Here is a 23,732-nt window from a genome sequence, read left to right as displayed (position 1 = left end):
ATAGTTGTAATATGAGTAATTATTTATGTAATTCATATCATAACTAATTATTAATGTTAATCGAATATTTAAACCAAATATTTTCTACAATATCCAATTTTGGGGATTATTATGAGAAAAGGAAACACCTTATTATTGGGGTCTAGTTATAGAAGAAGAAAAATTAATCAGAGTCGTTGATACTTTTGTTTCTATTTTTTCAAATAATTTTTAATTATGAGCGTTATTTAGGATTAACCTTCGAAAAACGCAGAAAAATTATACTCATTTAAATCAATGAATTGTGGCCTTTAGATGACTGACGCACGTCAGAATTCACCCACTCTCCTCGCGCCACTTGTCCATTACCCTTCCCTCTTTTTTAGCTTTTTGTTGCAAACTTTGAATGATCGGTTCATATATGAGCCGATTACCACTCTCTCTCTTCCCTTTTTTCTCTTTCTTCTTTTTTATTATATTTTTTTAACCCTTTCTCCTTCTAAACCCCTTAGGGTTCAACTATTGCCAGCGCTCAACCAAAACAACTCATAGTTACACAACTATTTCGTTTGAATTTGATCAAAGGGTACACATCAGTACAATATCACGATTTTTCCTAAATGCAAGCCAACATGCTTCAAAGCTCAATCATAAACCTCAAAAAAATGGTTAGTGGACTAGGTATCCATCATCACCGTATTTGACTCACTTTCTTTTCACCCATGTTATTTGCCGCTCGTACTTACCGTATATCGTCCATATTTATACTATTTTTTTTCTTTTTTCTCCCTCCTCTACTTTTTTTCCTCTACAACCACCACCCTTCAGCCACCGTTACCACTATGGCCCTTGCCAACCCCTTCAACCCCCATCCCGGTCCCATCAGCACCCCCACCCCTGCAATCGCCCCCATAGGCCACAACCCCCTACCCCACTCTACACCTCTGTAGTCCCCATCTCCCCCCGCAAGTCGCTATCCCCACCCTCCACCCCTCTCCTCTTACCCCTTCCCTCCCCTCCCCTTCCCCTCCACCCTCCACCCTCCACCCTCCACCCTCCACCCCTCTCCTCTTACCCCTTCCCTCCACCTCCCTCCCCCTCCACCCTCCACCCTCCACCCTCCACCCTCCACCCTCTACTCTCCCTTCAACCTTCCCCTTGCCACCGCCCCCTAGTTCCCCCCAACACAATGCATTCCTTCTTCTTTCTCCCTTCTTCCTCTTCTGTTCTGAAATTTCTAATTTTCTTTTTTTCACTGTTATTCATGGAAACGAAATAGGTTTTTTTTTCCATTCCCACCGTGGTGGGACTGGAAAAAAATAGTTGTTTCCGCCATGGTAGAAACCAAAAATTGGTTCGATTCATGCTTCTTCTTTTTTTGAAATTTTAATATTTTTGAGGGGGGAGAGGGGTTGACTGTTAAGGGGTGTCTAGCTTGTAATGAGCCTTTGGATGGAGGCACTATACAAGGACAGCGCATAGGAATTCTTCTTACCAATTTTTTTTTTTTTTAAAAAGAGTAAACCCCTTCTTTTTTTTATTTGTTTAATTTGTATTTGGATCTCTATTTTCCAAGTCGATTTTGGGGTTAATTTGGGGTCTACCATCTTTGTGAAGAGCAAATACAAAGCATATTTTATCCTTTTCATATTTCTGTTAGTCTCGGCAAGGTAAGCGTCATCCCGAATCTCCCGCTATTTCTCAATAACCGAATTTGCAGCTAAACCCATCCATCTTCACTGGCTCCTAAGATTAATCTCTCTCTTTCTCTAATTAATTGCATTTAATTTCTATCATTTTTCATATCAATTCTTCATCTGGGTTAACAGTAGGCTTGTCTCTCATCCCAGATTTTTGGATTTCAATGCTACACTAAATCTCATTTTTCCTTTTCTGGGTAAACTTTTAATTCTTTTTCCCAGTTTATTGTTTTTGTTTGTTTCCCTCGTTTTTCTATACACATTTTGATAGCTTGACATTGATTACCATGGCCAATATTTTCCAGCATTCTTGTTTTACATTGTGTGGAATTTATATTTCATTCTGGCAATATTCATCTTGCTGTGATAATATAATAGTTTGTAATTCTGCCATTAGGAATATATGTTTTCTTTGAAGGACATTAGGAATATATTATGGAATAATAAAGATATGTGCTAGCAAGTTTATATACCCTCCCATAAAATTATCATCTACAAACAAACATTTGTCTTAGTTAATCGATCAGCAGTATGTTTTTGGTGTAAAGAGAGCCACAAGGACAATTGATATAGACGGAATTTGATCCCAGGTTTTGGGTGTCACCTCCCGAGATTTTAACCAACTAATCTAGTTGAGATCTACACCAATCAACCGTATGTGAAAAGTTTGAGTAATGGTATTTTAGATTGGGATTAACTAATTACATACAGTGCAGATGTGCAGGCAACATCGATGTATCTATCAAGGGTTTGAAAATTCGGGGTTAAGGAAGGGTGTAATGTACATATTATTGAATAAGTAAGGTTATATAGCTAAATGTTCCTTTTTAGGGTAAAATGACCTAAATAAACCTCGACCTCAACCTTCAAGATTTATTAGTCCAGTTTAGTAGGTCGGATTCTTAGAGTGGGGAGAGAGGATTAGGAGAATTTCAATCCCAAGAGCCTGCAGTTGGTTGACCTCCAAGTAAGGGGGGGGGGGGGTTGAGAATCTTGCTAGCTACACCAAGCTTGCTAGGTGTTTAGCTAATGTTAGCCATCTATCATGGGTTAAGAATCGAAAAGTTCGAAGTTTCCTATTAGTCCTTCAACTTTTTTTTTCCTCTTCTAGTTTATTAAAAGGGTGTATAAAGTTTCCTTTTTGCTAGATGTTAGGCAGTTGATATATAGCTTTGTAGAATTTTTCTTTCTAAAGGTTGTTTCCAGGACTAGACTACATTGCCTTCGGACTCATAATGTGCTCACCTTATTGTGGCAAGTTGCCACAAGCCCACTCCTTAACCCTTCTTCAATTCTTGACAATGTTAGTTTTATTTAGTTGCAGACTTGCAGTCGCTACAGACATATACAGATGTACTCCCACAGTCCTGTTTAGAGCAGGAGCTTCGTTAAAACTCATAGAAGCAGTGGGCTGAATTTTGTTTTATGCATATCTGAACAATTTATTGGTCAGCTCTTCATTTGATGCATCCTGTTAAATTTTGTCCCAGAGCTACTGAGCTTCAGTGTTAATGTCAACTGTTGGTTTATCTATATAAAAGGTTGACTTATTAGTTATTGCAGCTGTTATCTTCTTTGTAAAGTAAGGTAACATCTTTGCTAAATGGTGCAGGATGGGAAAAGTAAAGCTGGATATAAAGAAACTAGAGAACTCAAGTAGCCGTCAGACCACTTATTCAAAACGAAAACATGGGATCTTGAAAAAGGCACAAGAGCTATCTATACTGTGCGATATAGACCTTGCCCTTGTCATGTTCTCCCCGGGTGGTAAACCAAGTTTATGCTGTGGAAAGCACAGGTACGTGCAATTTATGTCATACTTCCCGGGTGGCAAACCAAGTTTATTGGAGTGTTCTTTTATGTTATGCATTATAACTTGGTGGAGTTTAGCAATCATCAGTTATCAATGTACTGGTTTTTTTTAGCATTGTCCTGCATTTTGCTTGTGTAGCAGCATTGAGGAGGTTATTGCAAGGCTCAATCAGCTACCACCACAGGAGAGGACAAAAAGGTATATATATTGAACATTGTTCAATTGATAGATAAGTTATTTTCATTCTGACCTAACTCCCATTGCTTTTTCTCTTAATCATAATAGAAAGCTGGAAGGTCTTGAAGTAAGCCTGTTATCTATTATGAACCAATTGTTGATTTTCAAGTATCCATCTACAACTATCAATTTTCTTTCTGGTAAGAATTTTGTGTTTCCTTATGAAAGTCTAGGCACTGAAGAAAACATACAGGAAGAAGTCAGACCATGCTGTAAATATAGAAGATTTTCTTGATACGAGGTATATGTTGGTTTCATGCAATTTTAGTACCTATAATCTTTGGGACTATGTTACTCGGACTCTTCACTTTATCTCATGTACCCATGTTGGATCTTTGATACTCCAAATTAGATATGGAAAATTCGGCACTTAATTTTGTGCCAAAATGATGGAAATGTTTTTTAAGATATCTAAGTGGTACAGTTGGTTACATACCCATGTCTAACATGAGTACTCGAATTCGAGTAACATAGCCTATAGTTTTCTTAGATATGTTGCAAAACGTGTTTATTTTCTTCTTCTTATCTGTTTAATCTTTTTTATTCACCAGTGCACCAACACTTAAGGTATGCATGGAATCCAGGTACTCAATACTTATCTATGATATGGACTACCCAGATTCTTTTTTTGAACCAGGGTTGGTTCTTTAGAAAATTTCTCTTTGCAGGATGTGACTGAACAGGCTTCTAAACTACAAACAAGACTTGCTGAGATCCATGAAAGACTCTGGTAATATTTGAAACCTCTTGCAGTGTCAGATTTAATATTTTGTTACTCAATAGCTGCTGGTTACAGTCAACATATCTTCCTCTCAATTCCACACTGTTGTAGTATTGACAAGCATTTTTCCCTTTCTTATTGAATATTCTTTTTTGAAATTGCCTTAAGGTATTGGACAAACCCTGATAATGTCAATGATTTTGGACTACTGATGCAAATGGAAGATTCACTTGAGAAGTCACTTGACCAAATCCAAAGACAGAAGGTAATCCTCTTACTTTAGAAACTGATGTTTTTTTTTCTCTTTCTAGAAATCAGTGCTCATATCCTCTTGCGCTTAAAACATTCTTCAAAGTATATGAATGAACTGACAAAGGTACTGGTAAAACGTAATGGTGAAGACAATTTAACTAGGAAATTGATAACATGACACATATGTACCCTGCAATCCTGCATACAGCACATAATTCATTCAATATGTGTGATATCAGCCGGTAAACTTGCTTAACTAAAGATTTGGTGATATTCTTGGTCGACTATTCGATTTAGAATGTGCTGATATCTTGCACATCAAAAGCTAGATGCACAACATTATCATCATTATTGTTATTTAACTTTACATAAATATTCAAAAGAAAATTTCAATAAAAGTAGATTGATCTCTCTTTTGAGTGAAAGTAAGACGGTAGATAGTACTAAGGTATTAGTCAGTGTTATGCATGAGAAATAGTTGGGAATTGTATTATCTATTTGGGAGGTGAGTGAAAAGTACTAGTTTGCTAGTTGATGTGTGTGCTATACTTTTTTTAGTGCTATTTCAGTCTTGCTATATCTTTATTTATCAAGATTATATTACATAATAGTGAATCTATATTATGTTCATGAATATTTTGGGATGACAGAAAGCTAAGCTCAGCCTTAAGGTTATGGCAGCTAAGTGAAGTGCTGTCTAGTGAGAGGTGTCTCCACTGTTACAGAGCTGTATGCTTGTGTGCCACTGAGTAAGTTGGTGCTCTGTCATTGATTTAAGAGGCTCTAAGCTTTAGTGTAGTCAGTAATTTGTCCACCATCAAAGAGCTAATTGGCTGTATGCCATTCAGTAAGTTAGCTCCTTTGCCATTTGAGTTAAGAGGTTGACAGCAATTAGAGAAGTCACTGGACCAGCGTGCCTCTTTGAAGGGTATAGCCAGAGGAATTTTCCTGCTGGTAGCGAAAGACGAGTTGTGTAGAGGATAGGTGTGGATAGCTGAGAGTACCTGGTAAGCTGGTACTTAGTATGTTGTGTGCATGAACAAAGAGTTGTGCGAGTGTCATTGGTAAAGATGGTAGCTCAATAAATAGTCTAGTTTATCGGTATATGACATGTTTTACCTTTCATAAAATGGCAGGAAAATTTCCAAAAGCAACATTGTTTGGCCCTAGTGAATGAGGTAATGCCTTTTCACTGACCTTGATAAAAGTGTTCAGGAGCTTTGTAAAGAGTTGTGTGAGTGTCATTGGTAAAGATGGTAGCTTAATAAATAGTATAGTTCATCAGTATATGACATGTTTTACTAATCATAAAATGGTAGGAAAATTTCCAGAAGGAACATCGTTTGGCCTTGGAGAATCAGGTAATGCCTTTTCACTGACCTTGACAAAAGTTTGCAGGAGCTTTGTAAATCTTCTCCTCCCCACCCCTCAATCTAATATAGAAAAGCCGTGCTAGTTTCTTGTGTTTTAAGCACTTGTAACTATTATCTATTCGATGGCACACAGTTTTCCTTTCAAGCAAGCGGTGGACAACAACTTCAGTCATTACTATGGAACCCAAGTGATAATATTCAGCAAACTTTTCTAACTCAGGAGCAAAAATCACATACCCAAAGGTCAGCTGTTGTCCAGACTTGGTGTTATTAAGACCTCCTTTGAGTTCAAGGAGACAGTCATGTTCGTTTTAAGTGACTTCGAAAGCCTGTCTTTAGGAAGAGATATTGTTAAACACTTAAACTATAGGCCCCTTTTTCATGATTATTGTTTGATGCTAGTTGCAAGCTTTCCTTCTGCTCTCTTACATGGATATGAGATGGTCTGACGGTGGTGACATGCATTTTGTGATTAGGCTGCAAATGTGATGAGTTGGATGTTTTAGTATTTATAGAAATTAGTGAAAATTTCATCACAGTTTGCTTTGTTTAGTTGTTTAATAATGTTAGTCTAGTATAAACACTAGATCAACTACAAGAGGGGGGTTTTGAATTGTAGTTGTGGAGATTTTCGAACTTTTTGTGGATAATAAAAAAACTTGAAAGCTAATAAAGAGAATAGATAGTAAAGGAGAACACAAGAAGATGCTTCTAATAAGGTTCTCTTCCACAATTCTCTAGGAAGAAACCTTGCTCTTTTATTTATAACAGTTACTACAACTCATTATAGATCAATCCTCACTCTGTTCCTCTAGGAACTTGTTCGTTTCCTCACTTGACTTTACTCAAAGTCTTCTCTTTCTCTTTCTCACTCTGATTACAAAGATTTTGTTCTCTAAATCTCACTCACTCAACACTCGAAAATAATACAAGAATTATTGCTTTGAAGAGCATAAAAACCGAAATAAACTTTCTAATGAATAAGACATGTAAATCTGAAAGTTGTTAGTTTATTCTTGTTTTGGTTGAGCTATATATAGAAGACTTCAGCTGCTCCTATTTTTACTCCACTACATAGACATAGGAGTTACTCTTGGATTCTAGGAACTGACTGGCCAGTCAGTTTCCAGTCTCCCTAGAATCTAGGAACTGCAGCCTGAATTCCGTTTCTTTATTCATAGCCCGGTTTGTTATTGTGAAACTTCAACAATTTAAATCATTCAACCTGTAAAACAACAACAAACAAATACTAATATCATGGAACTTATTTTTATTCAAAATAATATTTCATGTTATTAGGTTAATTCAAAGCAATTCATAACATATAATATTCATCTATTCTGAGAGCCAGAGTCTGTGGTCTCACCGTTTCTGCTCATGAGTTCCTAGATGCAATTCATGAGTCATCAAGGAACCTGCCAATTACTCTACATTGAATGTAGTGAAATCCTTGATTTCTAACAAAGTTGCTACTCTGGCCATCCACTTCTCATTCTGTAGAAGACTTCTTAGAACCTTTCGAACTTGTTCCTCTGGAGTAATGATTTTTCCAAGAGACTCAAGTTCATTTATGATGTTCGAGAAACGAGTTAACATTTCTTGGACATGCTCTGTTTGTTTCATCTGAAACAATTCATATTTGTGCATGAGCATATCGATATTTGATCTTTTCACCTTACTGGTTCCTTCATGCGTAACTTAAAGTAGTTCCTACATCTGCTTTGCAGTCTTGCACCCCATGATTCTATTGCATGAGGATCAATGCCATAGTGGAGTAGCTTTTTAGTTAAGTTGTTCATCCCCATTTTGTCGAATTCTTCTTTATCAAATTCTTCTAGGGTTTTGGGATCAGCTCCCCTTTGTCATTCTTCTTGGTAACTTCGAAGTCACCAATCTCAATCACTCTTCATACTTGATAATTTTCTGCCTTTATGAAGATTTCATGCAGTTCTTCCAGTATGGATAATACTTGCCATTAAACATGGGTGGATGGGTGGACGTTGGGTTGAGTAACCTTCATCCAACTTTTCTCCCGTAGTGTTCATATCTACCAGGTACTAGCTCCTCAGTGTTAACTGATCTTGGAGGAATCGGGCTTTGATACCAATTATTAGTCTAGTATAAACACTAGATTAACTTCAAGATTGGGGATTAATTGTAGTTGTGGAGATTTTCGAACTTTTTGCGGATAATATAAAACTTGAAAGCTAATAATAAAGAGAATAGGTAGTAAAGGAGAACATAAGAAGATACATTTAACAAGGTTCTCTTCCACAATTCTTTCGAAAGAAACCTTGCTCTTTTATTTATAATAGTTATTACAACTTATTATAAAAGCAATCCTCACTCTGTTCCTCTAGGAACTTGTTCCCAGTCACCTTGTTCCCCTGAACACGTGACTTTCCTCACTTGACTTTACTCAAAGTCTTCCCTGTCTCTTTCTCACTCTGATTACGAAGATTTTGTTCTCTAAATCTCACTCACTCAACAATTGAAAATAATAAAAGAATTATTGCTTTGAATAGCATAAAAACCGAAATAAACTTTCTAATGAATAAGACATGTAAATCTGAAAGTTGTTAATATATTTTGGTTTTGGTTGAGCTATATATAGAAGACTTCAGCTGCTCTTATTTTTGCTCCACTACATAGACATGAGTGTTAGAAGTGGCGCATGATCCATCCGTTGATGTAGTCGTTATCTCCATGAAGTTCTCCCACTAAGGCTATGTTCAGTTCACCTCATTTTCGCTTATTTCAAATCTAATCAGATCAGATCAGAAAAAATAAGTTCAGATCATATCAGATCAGACCAGATCATATCAGATTATGCTTATATTTAAAAACTCATTATTACTATTAAATATCTTTCATTACATATTAGTAAAAATTATAATAATTGAATATTAATAAAGTAGTCATTGAGACGAATCAAACAAGACCCCACATGACTATATTTTTTCTTATATATTGAGAAAAATAAAAAAGATTCTCTCTAATTGTGAATAGAGTCAAGATTCTAAGTGACAAAGATAAAAAAAAAAATACAAAGAGTGTATTATTATTTACTAATACATTTGTTCAAAAGGATTATTATTGTTGTTGTTGTACTTATTAATTATTAATATTGGTAATTATTATTAATCTTGTTGTTATCATTATAAATGTCATTGTTATTATTATTTTAAGTTATTTTGTTGTTATTAAATAATAGAAAATTAAAAGCCATGTGTTAAGAACATAAGATTGACGCAAAAATAAAAAAATATATAAAATATGATATCTCAAATTCATGACAACGAAACTACTAAGTTCGGATTACATTTCAAAATAAACTAAGTGTGAGATACAAATTATAAATTTAGATTCGGTATACCTCTTCCTACCGAATTCCAAATCTCTCTAGCTATTTGAAGTTGAACGCTATTTATTTCTTTCTTGCGCAAGACATAGTCGTTTGTATATCTTATTTTATTTTATATGAAAAAAAAGAGTTGAGTCTGCCGACTTCTCAAATGTGAAATATTGTTTTTAAGGGAAAGTGTGAAACATTGTATATATAAGTGCTCTTATAAATTAATGACTTGGGCTATATAGTTATTTTTAGTAATAATAATAATTATTATTATGATTATAATTATTGTTGTTATTATAATAATGATAATAATAATTAATAATAATAATAATAATAATAAAAGTTGTGTAAAAGTTGTAACAGAAATAAAATGATAATAATAGTAATACTATATTTTATAAAAGATAACATCTTGTAAATTTGTTCAGATCAGATTAGTTCACATCAGATCAGATCAGAAAAAATAAGCTCAGATCAGATAAGTTCCAGATCAAAAAATTTCAGGTGAACTAAACGTAGCCTAAGTCCACATACAGTCATCCATTACTCCAGAATAACAACGTTCCCTTTCTTTATTCATAGCCCCCGTTTTTTTTATTGTGAAACTTCAACAATTTAAATCATTCAACGTGTAGAACAACAAACAAATACAACTAATATCATGGAACTTATTTTTTTTCAAAATAATATTCCATGTTATATGGTTAATTCAAAGCAATTCATAACATATAATATTCGAGTGCATGTAATAATTAATTTAAATAACTTAACTAGGTTAAACTCATAACCAATTCTGATCTACATAAGTTATAATTAAATTAATTATTAACAAAAGAATATAAACTACTTTATATGCAAAGATTAAAACATAAAGATAATCTAAGTTCAAAAATAAATTCTAAGAAGAACAATTAATTCTAAACTCAATAATATATTATTTGTCATCATTAAAACAGTGAATACTATAAATAATAACTTTAAACGATTTTATTATGAATGATATTGGAATTTTTTCAGCAATGACGAATAAAGCTTATTTCTTAATTGTTAAATTATGGTCTCTTCTCTCATCCTCTATCAATAACAGGATATTATTGATTTACTAAATAATGATTGCATATTATTGAGACTCTATATTGTTCATTGATAGGATGCGTAAGAGAGGAAATCTCTCATTAACTTAGTAATATGCTAGTATAAATATGTAGTAAAGCAGAGAAGTTTATCATCATAATTTTATTCTTCAATATTATATTCTTCTATCTTCATATATTTACGTAGATAAGCCTACTATAAGGCTAACAATTGGTGTTAGAGCCAGTGTTTTAAAATAATTTAATTTATTTTTGAGCAACATTCTCTATTATCTTCTGCATGGCAACTCAAAGTATTGAAAACTATGACTTTTTTGTTGTAAAAATGAAAACAATACTTAAGTCGAGAGATCTTTGGGACATTGTATAAATGACCCCACAAAAAGTGCTCCCACAACCTCAGAAACTCCCGTTAGCGGTGGTGAACCTTCTACAAAATGCAATGACATATGCTATATTTCCAAGAATATTCACCGCTAAGACGGCAAAGGAGCCTGGGATACAATTAACATCAAATTTCAAGGAAGTGCCCAAGTTAGAGGCATTAAACTTTAGACCTTGAAAGTGGAGTTCGAAAACTTGACAATGTTTGATGATGAGAATATTAATCAATATTTCTCATGAGTCACAGACATTGTCAATCAAATGAGAATATATGAAGAAGATATTAAAGAGGAGAGAATTGTCTCCAAAAGTGCTCAACACTGTAACGAAGATGTATGACACTCCTGTTAGTGTTATCCAAAGTACAAAAGATTTATCAATGTTGAGTGCATTGGAAATGATTGGTTTATTTAAAACACGAGAACAAAGGGATAAAAGCAAAATGGATCATAGTTCATCCGAAAAAACTTTCCAGGCAAACCAAAAAAGGTAATAGCAAAAAATTTGAGGGAAAATATAGTTATAGTAATTTTGGAGGGAATAAAGGAAAATATCCTCCATGTAGGATTTGCAAGAGAAAGATTGTAGATGGAAAGGAAAACCTCAATGCAACTTTTGCAAGATATTTGGGCATATCAAGAAGGATTGTAGAAAGTAGCCAAAATAAGCTCAAGCCCAAAATTTTGAATGTCATGATGAAGATCATTTGTTCTATTCATACCAGGCTTCACAAATATCCAAAGATGATGTATGGTTGGTCGATAGTGGATGTAGTAATCATATGACCAAGAATCCATCTTGTTTCATCACTTTGGATAAATCCGCAAGAAGCCGCATAAGGATGGGTAGTGGAGCAATTGTCCAATCAGGCGGTAAAGGTACTATTGCTATAGAAACAAACAAAGGAAGAAGACTAATCAATAATATTTTATATGTTCCAGAACTAGACAAGAACCTACTAAGTGTGTCTCAGATGATGAAGAATGGATATTCGGTTCACTTTGTAGGTAACATTTGCAAGATTTGATTCATTCGATAAGGAGATTGCAAAAGTGCCAATGACAAACAAGAGTTTTCCCGTGAAATGGTCATATTTAACATGTTATGCTTACAAAGCTGAAAGCAATGAGACATATTGGTTATGGCATTAAAGGTTGGGTCATAGCAATACTGAATCCCTCCATATATTATCCAAAAACCAGTTTGTCAAAGATATTCCAGAATTACATCAGTGTAAAGATCTTTGTGGAACATGCCGGCTTGGAAAGATGCACAAGTTTCCATTTCCTAAGGATGGAGCACGGAGAGCAACTATGAAATTAGAACTTGTACACACAAATGTATGTGGCCTATATGAAGACACTTTCAATGGATGAAAGTAAGTATTTTATTCTTTTTATCGATGATTTGACAAGAATGACTAGAGTATACTTTATGAAAGAAAAGTCACAAGTCTTCTCTATTTTCCTCAAATAGAAGAATCTTGTAGAGAATAAAAGTAGTTATTCACTGAAAACCATAAGAAGTGATAATGGCACATAATACACATCAACAAATTTTGACAAGTTTTGTCAAGATGAAGGATTTGAGCATCAACTGATGGTTACATACACCACAACGAAATGGTGTTTCCGAAAGGAAAAAACAGAACGGTGATGGAAACGGCTAGATGTTTGAATGAAGAGAAAGCACTTTCGAAGAAGTTATATGCAGAAGCGGTGTACACTACAGTTTACATTCAAAATCGAGGAATGACCAAAGTTGTCCAAGGCATGACACCTCTTGAAGCTTGGTCCGGGTATAAGCCTTCAATAAAACATATTCGTGTGTTTGGAAGCATATGTTATTTCCATGTTCAAGATCAGAAACGAAGCAAGCTAGATGCTAAATCTGAGAACGGAATATTCATCGGTTATAACTCACAATCAAAAGGCTACAAAATTCTCAACCTTGAAAATGAAAAAGTTATCATAAGTCAAGATGTTACTTTTGACGAAGATGCATTCTGGAATTGGGAAACAAATAAAGAAGAAAAGAGACACATAAATATTTCGATAATAGAAACAACTTTTTCCCATAATGAAAGAGAAATTGATCCACCTCATACACCATCAAATTTGCCTCAAGCATCGTCTTTTTCCCAATCCACACCATCTTCTGATAATATTACATGTCCTAATAGAGGAAATAAGACAATTACAGAGTTGTATGCAAGATTCCCACAAATAGATGAAATAGAAGACTGTGAATCTTGTCATATTGGCATAATTGAACCCACAAACTTCAATGAAGCAGTTCAATTCTCATAATGGAGGGCAGCTATGAAAGAAGAAATATGAATGATTGAAAAGAATGAAACTTGGGAACTTGTCAAGAAACCTCCTCATAAGAAAGCCATCGGAGTCAAGTGGATATACAATATTAAATTCAATCCAGATGGTAGTGTTTTGAAGTATAAAGAAAGACTTGTTATCAAGGGTTATTTTTAACAATTCGACATTGATTACAATGAGACATTTGCGCCTGTATCGAGAAATGATACTATTTGAGTTGTTTTAGCTTTATCTGCCTCAAAAGGATAGAAAGTGAATCAGATGGATGTTAAATCAGCGAAGAAATATATATATGTTCAACAACCACTTGGATTTGAAGTGAAATATATAGGAGACAAAGTCTTGAAACGCAATAAGACCTTATATGGTCTCAAGCAGGCTCCTAGAGCATGGTACACTAGAATTAACGATTATTTTAAGCATGAAGGGTTTAAGAAAAGTCTTAGCGAGCATACTCTTTATGTGAAGAAACAACATAATGAAGATATTTTAATCCTTTCCTTATATGTGGATGATCTAATCATCACTGGTAATAATCAAGAATTAAATTTAAATTTCAAAGGAAAAATGATGCACGAATTTGAGATGACTGATTTAGGAATTTTGAGTTATTTCCTTAGTATGGAAGTTGATCAAATTCCACAAGAAAATTTCATTTGCCAAAAGAAATGTGCAGATGGTCTGCTAAAGAAATTCATGTTGGGGAATTGCAATCCTGTGACAACTCCACTTCAAGCAAATGAAAAGTTATGCAAGAATGATGGATATGAGAAGGCGGATCAGAGAATATACAGAAGCATGATTGGTAGCTTACTGTATCATACTGCAACAAGACCTGATATCATGTTTGCAGCAAGTTACCTATTAATATACGTGAAGGGAACTACAGGCTATAGAATAAATTTCCAACCCTCAACTAGTCCAAGAGTAGTTAGTTATACAGATAGTGATTGGGCAAGCTCCCAAGATGATATGAGAAGCACCTCATGTTATACATTTACACTTGGTAATGGTGTATTTTCATGGTTATCTCGAAAATAGGATACCCTAGCTCAATCTACTGCTGAAGCAGAATACATTGCACCTTGTGGAGCTGTAAATCAAGCAATTTGGCTTAGAAAGATTATGACAGATGTTGGTGAGACTCAAGGAGGAGCTACTATCATTTATTGTGATAGTGATTTAGCGATAGCTATTTCTAAGAATTATGTTTTCCATCGCATGACTAAACATATTAAAATCAAGTGTCACTTTATTAGAGAAGCTCAGGATGAAGGTGAAAGTTAGGCTAGTCGAGATCAAGGGAGAAGACAAGTTAGCAGACATTTTTACAAACCGCTTCCAAAGGGTAGATTCGAGATGCTAAGAGATATGCTTGGAATGAGAGAGAAGAGTTCCAAGGGGGGTGTTAAATTATGGCTTCTTCTCTCATCCTCTATTGATAACAATGCTATTATTGATTTACTAAATAATGATTGCATATTATTGAGATTCTATATTGTTCATTGATAGAATGTGTAAGAGAGAAAAGCTCTCATTAACTTAGCGAATAGGCTAGTATAAATATGTAGCAAAGCAAAGAAGTTTATCTATCATAATGTTATTCTTCACTCTTATATTCTCCTATCTCCGTATATTTAAGTACTTATATCTGCACTTATTGTATAATATATGCACTAAGCCTACTATAAGGCTAACACTAATGCTGACAAGCTCTCTAATCAAGAGTCTAGAGAGTAGTGATGAAGATGATAGTATTCCCTTGTTTCAAACAAAAAGTCACTTTAAGTTTTGGGCACGTGAGTCCTCAGTCCTCACTATCTCTCACTTGAAATTGGACTATTGGAGTCCAAATGGGGGGGCCAATGGAGGTCCCAAATAGTCTTTGACAAGGAAAAAGAACTGTATGGTACCATTAGAACACCTTGTAGAATTCATAGAAGTATATTCGGAACATTTTCTGGTACCAACTCCACACTTCCTTGTACCAATAAAACATTCAATATCATTTTATTGCATGTTATGGTAGTGTGAAAAATGGACCATAGCTGCTAGTAATTAAGCCTTTGTCCCTTTTCCTCATTCAGAAGAAGAAGATCCCCTATCTTTTTACCTGTATTCGCTTCCTTTATAAACATGCACAAATGTAACATTTGATTCAAAATGGAGTAATTACAACGTGCACTTTCTTTATTTCATAATATTATCCAATTCTCATTTTAATTGTGTTTTCAGGGACATTGAGAGCTGCACTGGTTCTACATCTGGTAGCTACTTTGGGTGTCTAAGCACAAGTAGTAAGTCAGAGGCAAATAGCCCAGGCCAACTAAGTGGGATAGACAATGTTGGTCATGATGCATTTCAGGGACTCCAATTTGGTGGCATGTATTCATATCTACCTTATGGCCTTAACATGCAGGGTGGTGATAGTACTAATATGCAGTCGATGTTAGGTATGGATCAACGACAAAGTACAGCTCTTGCTTATGATGCTGGTAGAAACTATCAGTCAACCTTACCTTCCCATGGCATTGGCAATCATTTTTTACCTGATACTCCTGCTGATTCTGCATTTGCTGATTATAACAACTACCAGGTATTTCCTGTCTTGAGTTTCCCTGTTTTTTCACTTTCATAGAAACTTTGTTGTTTTTGCTATACAATGAGGGTCTGTTCTCTTCGTCATAAAGCAACTGAACTGAACTAAATTTTAACTAATTAATAGTAATGATTACCATTTAGGAACGGAACTGAACTAAACTGAATTGAATTGAACTGAACTGAACTGAAAATAAGCTGGGGAAAACAGGCCTGAGCACATAAATTTCATGGCATAATTAGAAGCATAAGATTGGCATACAGACATAATACAATTGGCAGGTGTCGTTCTTTTTTTTTGCGTGTAATGAACATAGACTAATTTCTGATACACGTTCTCGTATCATAAGTTCTACCCAATTGCTTTTTTACAGTCTCGGCATTGACCATTAATATATTTGATTATGTACTAAGTAAAAATTATGAAAAGTTGGTATTTTTTTCAATTAATACATTGACATGAACCATTTCCCTAATGCAGTAATGTGCATGTTTAAAACTGCATATATGCATATAATTAAGTTGTTCTAATTGATCTAATTGTTGTAGTTTCTGATTCCTTCTTTGTTAGTGGCAGAAATCAACTGTTCAAGCTCCTGCAATGCCATCCATTTATGAAAGAATTGCTGGAGATCCCAGTCATCTACTATTTGACAATAATCCTAAATCCTAACCATTATGCTCAACTTGTCTGACTTTCTTTCTGAATCTACTACTTATCAGTAGTCAGTACTATACATATAACTGCACCATGGGTTGCGTGGATCCCCCGACATCAATAAACATTTCGGAGGCGATCTGCACCTTAAAGCACTTCTGTATTACATAAATCTACCATCATAGCTATATCATAGGCATGGATGAAAATCCAACTTTACTTATATTTTCATTCTTTCAGACTAATGTAATTACTACATGCAGCTTATGCGGCTGCTAAAACATCAGCTTACAGTAAACTGAATCCAACTTGAAATTACAGTACAGTGAATCAAATCTATTGTTAAAGTTCTCGAATGTATGAAATTCTTGGATTCATAACATATATCAATCCTAATTATTCATGTAAATCAACATCAACAACAATTGTCAAATCCAACGTCGAAATTCTGCCATCCTTAGAGCTGTCTTTGTATTAACTAATAATAATCTGACAATTTTGGCCGGTATCTTGTGCATCTACCTTGTATTTCATACAACAACAATATTATGTATCACTAACTTTTATATAATTGATAATCTTACACCAACAAATTCCAAATATGAGCCAAAGTTTGTCCAAGTTCCTTAGAAAATCACAACGATTAAATTATAAGCAAAACACTAGTTAAAAGGTACAGCACCAAAATACTTCTAAGGAACCAAACCCAGAATTTGAAGATATGCAAACACCAACTTAAATACTAGCCTTATTGCAGAATTTATAAGAAGCATGAAGAAAGAGCCATGTAAAAGTGATTTAATATCTCTCTTTACCCTGTGTTTCTTAAAACAGGGCAGCTTAGCTTCATGTCACCAAAATAACTTTCCAGTTTTGGACCCTTCATAAGAGCACTAAGCAGCTCGCCACGGTCGTAAAAGAACTCGGTTTTGATCAACCTCATCTGTTCATCCACCTATGTTGAATGCAGGAAAAACACTATATAATCTCAATTGTGGATTTTATGAACATGGATACTGTAATTAAATAAAAGAATTGGAATAAGTGAAAATGTCATATTAAGAAACAATACCTCAAAAATAGCAACTCCAAAGAACTCTACAAGTTCTCCAGTAGGGGGACGACCTTGGAAAGGACCTTCCATGTAAGCCCAATGCCTGAACTTGTATGTGATCACCGGCGGACCGGAGTAGACCTGGAGAACCTCGAGAGCAAACCCTCGTGGGAAAGTTGTTGTGAAGAGCTTGTGTGATGATTGTCTTGTCTCTTTTGCAGGGTCATACAAGCGTATTTCCTCTGGTAATGAAGTTTGCAGAAATACATTATATCCACCCCCTTTCTGTGCTGCTTCCTCCAGTGTTAGGGGCTTTCTCCCTTGTATTGCATATTAATTCAACTAAAGTTAGATTGCTTACATAGATCATGACAAAAGTTTCAGAAAAGACTTAGCAATATCGATGAAACACCATGAATTATCTCAAGTATTAGATGTTTCAAACATGTAATTTCTTTAATCTATACCAATATATTAAAAGGCGTGCGTAAACCAGGAATGGTGCCACATGTGGCGCTCTCCCTAAAAAGTTTTAGTTTACGTAATAATTCATGTACAATAAAAAAATTAGAAATTGTATAGTATAGGTTTTGATCCTACGACCTCAAATTCATGTACTAAAGTTTTAACCACTAGACCAAGTTGTATTTAGTGCTATCATATCAAAGTACATTATTAATAAATGAAAATTTTCTTACCCGGAGCATTGCCTGGGCCCTAATAACTAGTTTGAAGCTAAATGGTGAAAAATAGCATGTAAATTTCTCTTGAAAACAAAATCGTCTACAATTAGATATCAGATATTTAAGACTCATACATGCTAATTTGTTTTTATTCACATAAAATTATAAGATCCTATAAACACCTATAGCAATATATTAAAAGACGTGCGAAAGAAAATTTATGTGTCACGTGGCACTTTCCTCCAATTTTTAATGCAAATGGTTTATGTTCATGTGTACTCCTCAAAAAAAAAAAAAATGTTAGTGCAGGGTATCGAACACGTAACCTTTGAAATGAAAAATAAGAGCTTAACCATCAATACACCATGACTTTATGTTCACTATTTCAAATAAAATATGATATATAAAATCTTGTAATAATTGTAATTAACTAAAAAAACTTAACAATTAAAAATAATGAAAAAAAGTGAAAATGTAGTATTTTTGGGTGGAAAAAGAAAAGAACAAATATAAAAGTATTACTTTATGGTGGGCCAAGTACCCCAAATAAATAAAAAATATAGCAATTAAAAAGAAACAATCATTTATGGAAAATGTAGCAATTAAAAAAAAACAGAGCGAGTACATTTTTAACACTCTTATTACGTAACTTACAAGAGAATATTGATGTCATTTTCTCTTACCACAATCACTTTTTAGGTATTATTTTCAAACTCCAAGCTTTCAAATATTTTTTATATCACGCGTGATGTGAATTTTACAATTTATTCTTAATGAACAAAAAATACGAAAAGTAGTAAAATAAATTATGAAATAATAAAAAGTAACAACATATTTATTTATTGTAACTGACCCGGAACATCACCCGGGACAAAAAACTAGTTAATACTAATATAAAGTACTGGCATCAAATCACTTGTTTACTTTCTCCGATATTTAATAGTTACAACCAAATTATTTAACCCGCAATATATGCTCGTGGGATATCCTATATGATACCAATGAAAAGAAATTAAACATTTACGCGTGTGCGATTATACGTCTCATACGACATATGAATGCAACCATTGGAGTAGGAATGGCAACGGGTCGGACTGGGACGGATTATGCATACTCCGACTCCGACCCTACAAGAAGTCGGATTTTAAATTCGAGTCAGACTCCGACATTCGACTCCGAAAATTCGAACCCGACTCCGAAAATTCGAACCCGACTCCGAAAATTCGAACCCGACTCCGAAAATTCGAATCCGACCCGACTTAAAATCCGAACCCGATCATACTTATTTTTTCTGCCTATTTTTTATAATAGAATAGTCTACTATAATACAATAATCTAATCATTATAATATATTCTAATAATCATATGGAAATCTTATATAGTACAAATAATCTAAGTATTACTATTATTCAAAGTCGGAGTTGGATGTCGGATGTTGGATTATTTCTTGAGATCTGACTCCGACCCTCCTCCGACTCGGAGTCGGAGTCAGATTATTTTTTTTGTCAGAGTTGACTCAGATTTTTTCCTTCGAATTAGAGCGGACTATGGTCGGATCCGGATTGGATTGCCATCCCTACACTGAAGATGTCAAAGTACTATAATAGAAATCAAATTAGAAAAGAAAAGAAGAAGAAAACAGCTGGCGCTAAAAAGAAATAGTATGATACCATTGACGCTTTTAGTAAACTTGGTAGCATCAACTGCTTTATAATCTTGAGGACTGACCTTGTGAAACAGTTCCATCTCCATTGTCTTCACTAGATTTTGTACTTTCTCTTCTAGTGAACCAGGTGGCCATATCTTGCAATCATGAATAACTTTAACATAAGACACATATATACCACCACGTAACCAATCAACAATATATGCAACATATGCAATGTAATATACTTCCTCTGTTTCTTTTTACTTGCAACCGTTTGACTTTCACGCTTGCCAATACATATTTTCAACCATCGATAGTTTAATTACCGATAAATAAAATTATAAAAAATATATATTCGGAAAATATACATTCAGACGAATCTAACAAGATCCCACATGAATATGTTTTTCCTTAACTATAAATCACCAAACATAAACTAAATAGAGTTGGTGAATAGTGTAAAAGTCAAACCGTTGCAAGTAAAAAAAAAACCGGAGGAAGTATATTCCAATAATTTCACATACATAAAGTCTAAGAAGTTCATATAACGTGTTGCAAAATCTAATCTAATCTAGAATCCATTCCTTTCTAGTTCAGATTAGTTATAATCATAGTTGTTAAAATCGCGATTCAAATCTTAGAATCTTACGATTTTACGATTCAAATATGGTCGTACGATTCGATTCACGATTATTCTACACGATTCTATGCATTTTTGTGTACCAACGGAAACCTCATACTTCTAAATCAAATTTATTTAAGATACCAAAGTTATTAATAGACATATATGGTCAATATCGCCTATTTATTGGCTAAACAACTACTTTTTTCAATTATTAGTCATTTTAAACTTACAAAATGAGCAATATCCAGATCATACATTTTCGTAGAATCTTACGATTCTACGATTCAATTTTACGATCCGATTCTAAGACCACCTTACGATTCAAAGTAGAATCCCGATTTTAACAACCTTGGTTATAATAAGTAGTTTATTCAGAGTTGTCTAATAAAATCAAACACACTAAAAATATGATTTTTTTAGATCAGGAGATATAATTGGTCCGAAAACCAATCTCTGCTAGACTACTAGCCTGCAGGATGAGGATTCGAACCCTAGACATGCCCTAGAATTCGTACCACCTCTCTCTCACTAAAAATATGATTTGGGAGAGAAGTTTCATTGGAACTACCACAAGTACAACAGTATTAATTACCACATTCAGCTTCTCTCTCTAAAACGAAAAAATCTCACAAACCCTAACCCTACAAACCCTCCCTGCCGCCTTTCTACTAGGCTCGCCGGAGGCTGGCTGTTTAGCCTTTAGGCCTCTACTTCTTCTTATAGACTCCCTCTTCTCTGTTTTTTCCACTCACCGGTCTTACTTTTTCCGGTTTAGGCTTGTTTTGGTTGTGTGGTGCGGCATTTCGGTCCACGGCAGCAGGTCCGTTGAGAGGCGTTCGTTGTCGTCTCTCCCCCGTCCGTCGTCGTTTTCTTTTCCCCAGTCCGTAGTCGTTATTGTCGTCCGAGCGTTTCCCCCTCCCCGGTTCGATGTGTCCCTTTTCGTTTTCCCCTTTCGTGGTTGTTTCTTTCTTCGTCCGTGTCTCCCAACCCCCCCCCCTCCCCACCCCGTTTTGGCTCGTTAGCGTGGTCAACCCCCCTAGCTTCCCTGGTCAAGGTTTTCCCTTTCCCGGTCCCCCCTTGAGATAGTTTAGGATAAGTTTCCCCCTCCCCGTCCCCTGATTAGGATTAGGTGCAGTCAAGTATCCCCTTCCCGTTCCCCCGATAGTGTTGTTAGGAGTCAGTCTATTTAGCGTGCCAAGGAAGCGTACGGTGCAGGTTCTTTGACAGTATGTTTTACCGGCGTGGCTCTATGTGTCGGGTGGTAGTTTCTGTTTCCATTACTTTCTTGTTTGTTTATTTCCGATCTGTTGATTGTTGGTCTTCTAGCTTTGGGATTGCTCCTTTGGATCCTAGGTACTGTCAGTGGGGCGTACTTCATCAATCTAACTCGCCCCAAATTCTCGTGATGACTTTATGTGTCATCACACCTAAAAAACGCATCTTGTGGGAGGCCCCCCAACTTGATTTGGGGTACGTCAAGACCTCCACCTCGTTTTTCGGGTTTCAGTCTAATGTGACTGAATTTTGAATACCCTCGCAGCAGGGTACGAAGTCACTCTCAAACGTGACTTCTTTGTTCGTCGAATCAGCAGGAGACTCCCAAGAGGCTTATGAAGATCGTCAGAGTTGTGTATTCAACAGATTTCCTTTCCTATCCTATTTCACTCGTCATCGCTCAAGACAAAGTTTGTTCGGGCTGGACTTTTACCTTTTAGTGTTTATATTAAGTTGTTTGTACGAGTTAGTGTTGTTTTTCATAGCGTTAGTTGTTTCTTGGTTTTGTTTCGTTTGGTAGTATTTCTATTAGGTTGTATTCTAACTTTTTATTAATGCAAATTTCCTTGTTGTAAAAAAAAAATATATATATATGATTTGGTAGGAGAGGAGGTTACCTTAGTCCTTCCTTCTTCAAAGAGTTTATTGACGATATCATAGTTAGGAGGAGCTCCATACAGCCATTTGGTGTTCTTCTCACCTTCTCCATAAATGAAAGAACGATACTTGTCTCCCTTCTCGATTGGTGATACCATTTTCTCTTTGTTTCAGTAGATGAGGTTATGATTATTGGAACTATATAAGGATGCCATATATATACTCAACTTTAAGGTTTGTTTTGTGGAATTTTTTATTGTTGTCCTTGTCCATCCTCCTTATTGGAATATTAGTCAAGTATTCAACTGGGAAGTTGTAACCAAACAGCTTTCTTTTGTTTTTAGGACAAAAAATTTTGATTATTTTGAAAGGTTCAGAATGTTTCAAAATCCTTAATGCAGTTCTCTTCTTTTATTATTCAACCAGTTGTATATGCACGTGATGCGTGCGTCGACAATCTTATGTAGTTATATATAAATTGGTATGTTTTTTTTAACTAGAATTATTTTGATGGTGATGTAAATTATTGAGAAACTATATAAGGATGCCATATATATACTCAACTTTAAAGTATGTTTTGTGGAATTTTTTATTGTTGTCCTTGTCCATCCTCCTTATTGGAATATTAGTCAAGTATTCAACTGGGAAGTTGTAACCAAACAGCTTTCTTTTGTTTTTAGGACAAACTTTTTTGATTATTTTGAAAGGTTCAGAATGTTTCAAAATCCTTAATGCAGTTCTCTTCTTTTATTATTCAACCAGTTGCATATGCACGCGATGCGTGCGTCGACAATCTTATGTAGTTATATACAAATTGGTATGCTTTTTTTAACTAAAATTATTTTGATGGTGATGTAAATTATTGAGGTTCTTTTGTAGATGTTATTACCTTTTTAAATTAAAGTTGAATGATTTTTAACCTAGTTTAATACCGTCACTGTAAAATTGGGTCGATGATTTAATAATTTTCTTTTCAGCGACATTAGTATAGTTATTTAACAATTATAGATGTTAATAAACCATATTGTTTGAACTCTGTAAATATGAAATATTATGTTATCACGATATGTTGCTAACTTTTTTTGGTTGAAGATTCTAATTGATTTCGTGAATTGATTGTATCAATCTAGTTTGTCAAGTTATTAATGGTATTGCATATTCCATTTTTGACCTACTCATATGGCAAGTTTAATTGATTCTCATTTTTCAATTTTTTATAAAAAGAAAAATATTATTTTAAACTATTAAAGGGTATTTTAGTCACTTCAAAAGAGTACACCACACCTCCTCCTTTGGCTTATGTAAAGAGATATCTCTGACTAATTGGTCTTAGGTGAGAAGTACGACTAATAA

General features: G+C 34.7%; 2 protein-coding genes across 7 annotated transcripts; one reads left to right on the top strand and one right to left on the bottom strand.

Moving 5' to 3' along the window:
- Positions 1–202: 202 nt before the first annotated feature.
- LOC104897888 (agamous-like MADS-box protein AGL30) lies at positions 203–17,447 on the top strand. Of its 5 annotated transcripts, none has more exons than XM_048647508.2 (14): positions 203–647; positions 1,830–1,876; positions 3,292–3,477; positions 3,631–3,690; positions 3,778–3,796; positions 3,903–3,970; positions 4,281–4,296; positions 4,398–4,459; positions 4,619–4,715; positions 5,839–5,880; positions 6,034–6,063; positions 6,209–6,318; positions 15,477–15,837; positions 16,411–17,447. In XM_048647508.2, exons 1-14 carry the CDS (start codon positions 600–602, stop codon positions 16,510–16,512), a joined length of 1,248 nt encoding a protein of 415 aa, XP_048503465.1. In that variant the 5' UTR covers positions 203–599; the 3' UTR covers positions 16,513–17,447. The 5 variants fall into 5 exon arrangements, with proteins under 5 accessions (XP_048503465.1, XP_019106069.2, XP_048503464.1 ...); XM_019250524.3 differs by having other exon boundaries at positions 208–647; positions 6,022–6,063; positions 16,417–17,447; XM_048647507.2 differs by having other exon boundaries at positions 210–647; positions 6,022–6,063.
- On the bottom strand, positions 17,044–22,616 carry LOC104897887 (pathogen-related protein). 2 transcript variants are annotated; one of them, XM_010684852.3, is made up of 4 exons: positions 22,400–22,609; positions 19,905–20,037; positions 17,570–17,871; positions 17,044–17,452 (listed from the first exon to the last, which is right to left on the bottom strand). In XM_010684852.3, exons 1-4 carry the CDS (start codon positions 22,535–22,537, stop codon positions 17,309–17,311), a joined length of 717 nt encoding a protein of 238 aa, XP_010683154.1. In that variant the 5' UTR covers positions 22,538–22,609; the 3' UTR covers positions 17,044–17,308. The 2 variants fall into 2 exon arrangements, with proteins under 2 accessions (XP_010683154.1, XP_048503467.1); XM_048647510.2 differs by having other exon boundaries at positions 17,379–17,475; positions 22,400–22,616.
- Positions 22,617–23,732: the final 1,116 nt, after the last annotated feature.

This window comes from Beta vulgaris, chromosome 6 (assembly GCF_026745355.1).
Source record: "Beta vulgaris subsp. vulgaris cultivar EL10 chromosome 6, EL10.2, whole genome shotgun sequence".
Taxonomy (NCBI): Eukaryota; Viridiplantae; Streptophyta; class Magnoliopsida; order Caryophyllales; family Amaranthaceae; genus Beta; species Beta vulgaris.
Note: the sequence above shows the minus strand (reverse complement) of the source record. Positions and strands in the feature narration are given on the sequence as shown.